At 38.0% G+C, this 7,712-nt stretch overlaps 1 protein-coding gene across 1 annotated transcript; it reads right to left on the reverse strand.

Annotated features, from left to right (window-relative positions):
- Window positions 1–259: 259 nt before the first annotated feature.
- LOC143538098 (uncharacterized) lies at window positions 260–7,005 on the reverse strand. The gene is made up of 3 exons (XM_077031725.1): window positions 6,971–7,005; window positions 6,679–6,749; window positions 260–1,008 (listed from the first exon to the last, which is right to left on the reverse strand). The coding sequence occupies exons 2-3, from the start codon at window positions 6,733–6,735 to the stop codon at window positions 457–459; spliced, it is 609 nt and encodes a 202-aa protein (XP_076887840.1). The 5' UTR covers window positions 6,736–6,749; window positions 6,971–7,005; the 3' UTR covers window positions 260–456.
- Window positions 7,006–7,712: the final 707 nt, after the last annotated feature.

A 7,712-nucleotide genomic window follows, 5' to 3' on the forward strand; every position in this document is an offset into this window, starting at 1 on the left:
TCGTTGGTCAACCTTCTGGCATCTTTAGACCCATCCTTTTCGCCGTCTCTACTCATTTCTTTCAAATGACGGTATTATATTCATAACAGTAAACTAGCGATTTTGTTCACCTCTAATCACAGTATAAAAAGTGAAAATCCAATTATGGGTCTCAAATTCACAATTATGAATTAGAAACCTGAGTCCAAAACCAAGAATAAGTGACATCAACCAAACCTCCAATATGCCAAAACCAGTGGGGCCCACGTTCCCTACATATGGTATCTTTTGGGGCCTATTCCACTTCACAAAAATCATAACACGGTTGACAAAACAAAACCCAATCATATATCAATGATCCTGTGTCCAAACACAAACTTTCATCCTTGAATTTACAAGTAATTAATGTTCAGAATATGATTTAGAATAATACAAGTTGTTCTTATAATTTTACACTAAAGAATGCTATAAAAACCGTTAAAACCGAACCCAACACCGGGTACAGAGCGCCTTGCAATCTCCCTTACAGTCAATAATATAACCCAATACTTTAGGATTCCGAAGTAAAAGATTCCTTAACGTTTTCCCTTTTATACTCCATTGTTTTTCAAGAATCTCAACATTCGTCTTCAACTCGTTTTCAAGGCTACAACCAACAACCTCCGGGAATTTCTTGAGAATCTTGATGACATCTTCATCCGAAAGACCCAAATCCGTCAAATAATCGATTATTGCGCTAATATTTTCAATTTCCGGCACAACTTTTTCGCGTTCTTCTCCCCAGTAAGGCGAGTGGACAAACCCAAATGCTTTTCCCAGTATTTTGTCTTGTTCTTCTGTACTAAACTCAAATCTTGAAAAAGCTTGTCTGCAAGATTCCCACTTGTTCAAATCTTCCTCACTTAAAACCGTCTCTGGAGTTTTTGCGGTTGAATGTGTTTTCCATCTTGTAAATGCAAGGTTTTTAGCAAGAAAATGCTGCTTTGAAATGAATGGTATGGAATTTGATGGGTTTGATTCAAGATCAGGCTGAAAAAGTAGAAAGAAAATTAAATCCATGTACAAAAATTCATATCGAAAAGAAGATATATTTAAAACAAGTCAAACGTGTTAAAATCATCCAAAGATTACCTATTATTTTATTATTCAAATATTACTAGTGCAATGAAATTATTATTAAAAATAAAAGATTGAACTGACCCGTTTAGACAGTACCAAAAAGGTAAAATGACTCGTTTGAACCTTGCAAAAATCCACTAGAGTACAAAGCAAGTAAAGGGGGAAAACTATGTTTCAAAACATACCACCATACAAGACTATTAAGTCCACCATGTAAATTAGAAGAACCTATCAAAGAACCATGAGAATCTCATGCTAAAGAGAATAGCGGGCCTGATCCGTCACTAGCCATAGTGGTCCAAACAACTTAATACAAAACTGTCAACAAGCTACAACGGGATAATGTCATAATGAACATTGATGTCATGATGTAACCACTAGACACATAATATCAGTGGGTTGAGTATGATAGCTCGTAGAGAACATGGTACGAGTCACATGTAAGTTAGGTAATCAAACCATCTTAGATCATACTAAATTTGGCATTAAGGGGATCAACATCAGAAAACGTGGTATGGGTCACATGAGGTTAGGTAATTAAACCATCTTAGATCACCATAAAGGGGATCAACTGTAAACTGAAATGTTACACTAATTATGTAATCAAATAATCTAAGATCACTCCACGATCAGTCTGTGTGAGTCTGCTAATTTGTATCTGCAAACTAGGAAGTTTAGCTTCTTTTAATTAGTTTAGTATATGAATTACAAAATTCTTCTCTCTCCTTCAGTATTATTCTTGATTAAAGTTGCAAAATATTTCCACCATTATGAAATAATCAGCAACTTCTTTGTTGGGTTAATCTTGACGGGTCAAACGGGGTTGGATATGGGTCAGCAGGAAACTCTAAGTTTAAAGGGTCAAGTTATTAAGATGTTATTTATTTAATCACATGTTTTGTTATGTTTAATTGTAAGTCAAAGTAGTGGGTCAAGTTTTTCAGTTTTTAGTCGTGGGCTACTGCAACACGTTTATGCTACATGTGTGTGAATGGCCCTATTTATTTCAGCAGATAGGGTTAGGAACGGTAGTAAGTGTCTTCTTTGTTTTGTTCAGTATGTATTTCAATTAATCAAGAAAGAGTCGATCATTAGTTTTGATCATTTGCTGTTGTTATCTGCTGCAATAAAGGGCCTGTGCCAACATTCTTAACTGGAAATAAAAATGCCCTCAATAATAATGCTTAAAATAATCAGCTAACAAGTAATAGAATCTATAATACCAAACATAACACGAATCAAAATATAATTATTGTGTATTTCAATATATACAACATACAACGTTATGCATATATAGAAGAGGAAACACCTCTAACCTAAACTCTTTAGGCTCACAGGCTATACACACTAGACTATAACATAAAGTAACGATGGCATATGATCTAGAACTCCCTCTCAAGCTCGAGAGGAGAAGTTAATCGTGAGGATTGGACAGTTAAATTAAAACGTTAATGTTTTGAGGACAATGATGGTAACATGATGCATAGTTTGACAAACCTGACAAACCTCATCAAATTTAAAGGACTATGTTTTCTGCTTGCTTATCTGTGAGTTGTACTGATAAGATTCCACCCATTAGGGTGCATTCCTGTTGAAAGAAGGGGGAGATGGACGGGTCTTTGGAGCAGCTCCAAGTAATTTTGGGTATCCCTGTTGACTTGTTCAGCATTAGTGGCTAGTGGAGAGTTATGAGTGGTTACTTAACTGCTAAAAGTAGCTTTAATTTCGATGTTAGCATTTCAGTTTCGTTGTTCAAGTTTTGTTATCTCAGTTTCTACTTTGTATTTGGAGACATTCGCTTCTCGAATTGGGGCTTTTAATTTAGTAATCGAACCTTTTGCTTTACTCTAAACTACAGGTTCTACAACTTTGGTTCCATTGTGTGGAAATTCAATGGCTCCTCAGAAATGGACTAATCCAAACCCAAATAATTCGAACCCCAACCCTGTGGCTGCCCAATCGGCAGCCATCACATACTCCATGAAATCTCTGCACCCAAGGTTGCAAAAGTCGTTAGGGGAACCCTAGGCAGCCGACTGGGGAGTTGGGAGTACTCGGCCTTAGTCGGAGAGTACTCGGGGATGGCTCACCAAAAAAAACGGCATAGGCGAGGATTACTCGTTGAGTACTCGGCGCCTAGGCGCGATTTTTACAACAATAATAAAGTGGTTGCGATCAAAAGTCAAAACGCAGCAAGCAGGCAGAAAAATCAAGTGGAGAGCGCAACCAATTTGAAGATGAGGTTTCATCGGGAAGCAACCACCGCCACTACAAGCCCTACATCAAACTCGATTTCCCTTCCATTAGCGAAGGAGGCCCTCGAGGATGGATTCTGAAAGAAGAAAAGTACTTTCGCCACTATGATATCCTCAAGGAAAAAGAGGTTGATGTCGCCTGGGGATGCACTCGATTTCTACTCGTGACTTTTAACCTGAGTATAGTATTTTGGGAGGACCTGGTTCGTCTTCTACAAAAGAATCTTGGTCCTGCTGAATTTTCACCTCTTCAGCATTACACAAATCAGATCAGTGCTGGAGTACCGACAAGAGTTCGCAAAACGATCTTTTCGCGTTTCCGATTGACCCGAACACTGTCTTCGCGGGGTGTTTTTTAATGGGTTTAAGAAAGAACTCAAGGCCGATGCTCGGTTACATAAACCCAGAACAGTTTACAAGGCCATGAGCATAGCCATTGAGTACGAATTCAAAAAATCAATTGCACCCGCTCCCGAAAGACAACTCTTGGGAATACTTTGTCAAAAACAGCCCCAACCGAATCCGAAACTAATCCGGCACCAACACAACAAAACCCCCTCTTCACATTTCTGATGCAGAGGAACAGGCCTGACACATACGTGTGGAATGTTATAGATGTGGCGATAAGTATGGGCCCGGGCATAGATGCAAGACAGGCACACTAAAATTGTTGGAGATAGACGAACAGGATGAACAGTCTCTGGTGGAAACGAATGAAAAAGTCGTGCAACAGGAAGATCTGGCTGAGATAAGTTTACATGCTATTCTAGGTAAGTCCCAAACTACTGCTGTGAAATTATACGGTAACGTCAATTCGACTGAGGTACTTATTCGCATTGAAAGTCGATCTACCCATAATTTCACCTCTGACTAGCTTGTTCAAGAGTTAAAATTAACGACTCAACTGGTTACCCCCTTTGGGGTACAAATTGGAGAAGGTGACATAATAAGATGTAACAACTAACCAGGTGTGTTGAGATGTTCATTTGCAGGAAGCTGAAATAATCCAAGATTTCTACCCTCTTCAATTGAAGGGGCAGATGTGGTATTAGGAATCCATTGGCTCGCATCACTCAACACGGTCGCAAGCAAATTGGAACAAAATGTTCCTAAGCTTTACCATCAACGAGCAAAACTGCAGAAGTATTAATTATGTTATGTACCTGGGCCATTTCCTAAGAAGTCTAAAGATGATATTCATGAGTCCAAGAAGCTGCTTGAGCCCAAGAAGCCCATTGGCTAATCGCATGCATGCTGCCAACTAAATGCACGTTTATTTTCTTTTGTTTATTTGAATAACAAGTTGAATAAGTCCAAGAGAGAATAATGGGATGCCAACGTTCTCTTCCTGGTTGTTAGGAACTAGATTTGAATTAGTTTTCATTGTTTTCTTATTTAAAGTGTACTTGTTTGCATTATGAAATATATGAGAAAATTGCCCATCTTCTACGTATTCTCCTCTGCAACTCTCTAAATTCTTCTCTAGATTCCCTTCTATTTTCTTTAGAGCTTGACTCACTCAACGAGTAATTTATCACAAATCCAATTGGTTCATAACATATTACAGGGAATATCATTGGATCCACAGAATTAAGCAGCTTTTTAGCACTTGTGTGTTGAACCTGCATGTACAACGAAGATCCCTTCTTTTTTGCAACCCAACTTAACCGACTTCCAACAAGTCTTCGAAGAACCTACTTCCCTTCCACCTTTCTGATCACACTATCATTCCATTCCCCTTCTCCCAAACAGCCTACCCACTAACATCCGACCCTACCGGTACCCTCATTCACAAGAGACCGAAATTGAAATGCAGATAGATGAATTACTAATTGCGGGATTCATCGCCCCAGCACGATTCCTTTTCCTAGTCATGTTTTCCTGGTCAAGAAAAAAGATGCCTCAGGGTGTACGTGTGTGGACTATAGAGCCCTAAATCGGATTACCATCGCTGATAAATACTCGATTCCAAATATTGATGAATTACTTGACGAGTTACATGGAGATACTGTTTTTTCAAAACTAGACATGCGCTCCGGTTATTATCAGGTTAGAGTTAACCCCTTGTCCCCTTCAACATTAAAAAAACAGTCTTTCGTACACACTCAGGCCATTCATGGTGGTGCCTTTCGGGTTGACAAATGTTCCATCAACCTTTCAAGCAGCAGTGAATGTTTTATTTTGGCCTTATCTCCGACAGTTCATCTTAATTTTCTTTGATGATATTCTCGTTACAGCCGTAATGTTTAGCTTCATAGACAACACCTACACGCAGCTTTGAATCTCTAGCAAACCCAACAATTTTATGCTAACACTACTAAATGTTGTTTTGGTCAATCTTAGGTGTTGTTTTTGGTCATGTGGTTACTGAAGGAGTAGGAGAAGATTGCAGCAGTTCAGGCTTGGCCAATCCCCACCAATGTGTGTGAAGTGAGAGAATTTTTAGGGTTAACGGGTTATTATCGCTCGTCCACTTACCCCATTGACCTAGAAGGACTGATTTAAGTGGCATGAAGAGGAACTCGTGGCTTTCGAGGCTCTCAAACAGGCCTAGATTCCGGCCCCTGTATTGCGCCTACTGGATTTTTCAGCCCCATTTATGGTTGAGTGTGATGCCTCTTCGGAAGGAGTTGACGCTATATTGATTCAAGATGATCATCCAGTGTGTATTTCAGCAAAGGTTTTTCACCTTTAACCCGTTTCAAGTCTGCCTATGAGCAGGAACTGCTCGCACTCATCTTAGAAGTTCAAAAATGGAGTCATTATTTGATAGGTAATAATTTTTTTGTTCAAACTGACCATTACACTCTGAAATATTTATGGGAACAAAGGGGTACCGGTTACCACTGCCGAACAGCAGCATTTATTGATAAAATTAACGCCCTATGATTTTTCAACCACTCATCGGCCCGGTAACGAAAAATAAATAGGATAAAGAGACCGCTGCTCTTTCAAGGCATCCCCAAGTAGCTAATTTTTGTACACTTGCTGTTCTGATCTACCAGAAATACAGCAATGATTAAAGGCGGACACTTACGCCCGTACATTATGCAAAATTGCCTTATTTGCCAAAGAAGCAAATATGAAACTCTGTCGGTTTACCCCTTCCTAACAAGTTTGATACCATAAAATATGTACTAGTCTTTAAATTCAAGGTTTTGAATCCTAATATGCAAGAACCAAAGGGCATGTAACGAATGAATGTATGTGGTGAAGTAAATCAAGATATTAAGAAGAAAGAATAACGAGATAGCGCGTAATTACATTATAATTCGTGAGACAGTAAGGTTATAAATTTTGTAATTAGAGTATTAACAAGACTTACAGTGGATAAGCGAGAGTGAAAGGTAGTAGTAGAAGAAGGCAAGGAAGTCCCCAGCATTCCTGCTGCTGCTGCTGCTGCTGCATAATAATAATAATAATAATAATAATAATAATAATAATAATAATAATAATAATAATAATAATTAGTCCAAGTACAATCCTAGCCCTAATTCATCAGATATAGATTTTAATATATTACTGTAATCAGACACTTCGATGAATCCAATCAAAACCCTCCCTAACACTTAGTCAGCGGACTCAAACCTAACATTTACTACTACAACTACTACTACCTGTGAATGTGGTAGATGAAGAATTTATATTAATAAGCTGCAACGATGACGATGATATCTTATCTTTCTGGTTTTGTTGCCAGACAGACAAGCAAGCAATTTAGAGTTTCAAACGTCGTTTTGGACCAACCAAAAGCCACATAGATATATTTAATTCTACGGGGTAAACAAGTTGTCGATCCCGAGCTGCTTGACTTGTTTTGGGCTCTTTTTCTAAAATTCGAGTTTAGCTTCTCACTTGTTTTTTCTAAGCTCGGCTTTTATTTATTCACTAACTAATTTATGTACTTTTAAAAAAAATTATTTTTATATATTTTGATAAAAACTTTAAACGATACTAGACACAGTACAATATCCACCAACGTACTAGAAAATTCTTACTAAATATCCAAGATATTAACTATGAAAGGTCTAGAAAGATCTATCAAAGTATCATAGATCTTATGGATAGAAATCTCTAGATTAGGAATGATCTATAATAGCTAAGCAAAGTAGTATAAATAGGTGATTATGGCACTCATTTGTAATCACCCAAACACTTAACAAGTTACACACTTGTAATTGTAATCAAGCATTGTAAACCTCTTGTTGTAGTAAAATAAAGCATCTTTGGTTAACTTAGCTTGTACAATTTGTTTAGTCGTCATGAATCATCACATGTACTGGTGTGAAGGCTGATCTTAGATGCATCTAAGAGCTGTACACGAGTTAGAGAAATTACCCCGTGACATTTGGTATCAGA

This window comes from Bidens hawaiensis, unplaced genomic scaffold (assembly GCF_021521415.1).
Source record: "Bidens hawaiensis isolate Kalapana, Puna unplaced genomic scaffold, B.hawaiensis_p1.1 tig00011469_1, whole genome shotgun sequence".
Taxonomy (NCBI): domain Eukaryota; kingdom Viridiplantae; phylum Streptophyta; class Magnoliopsida; order Asterales; family Asteraceae; genus Bidens; species Bidens hawaiensis.

What these genes read in the sequence shown, in the direction of transcription:
- LOC143538098 (XM_077031725.1), bottom strand. Translation starts at nt 6,735, where the DNA reads ATGCTGGGGACTTCCTTGCCTTCTTCTACTACTACCTTTCACTCTCGC. An exon ending in TTCACTCTCGCTTATCCACT is followed by an intron (nt 1,009 to 6,678) that starts GTAAGTCTTGTT and finishes CTACTTTTTCAG; the next exon opens with CCTGATCTTGAATCAAACCC.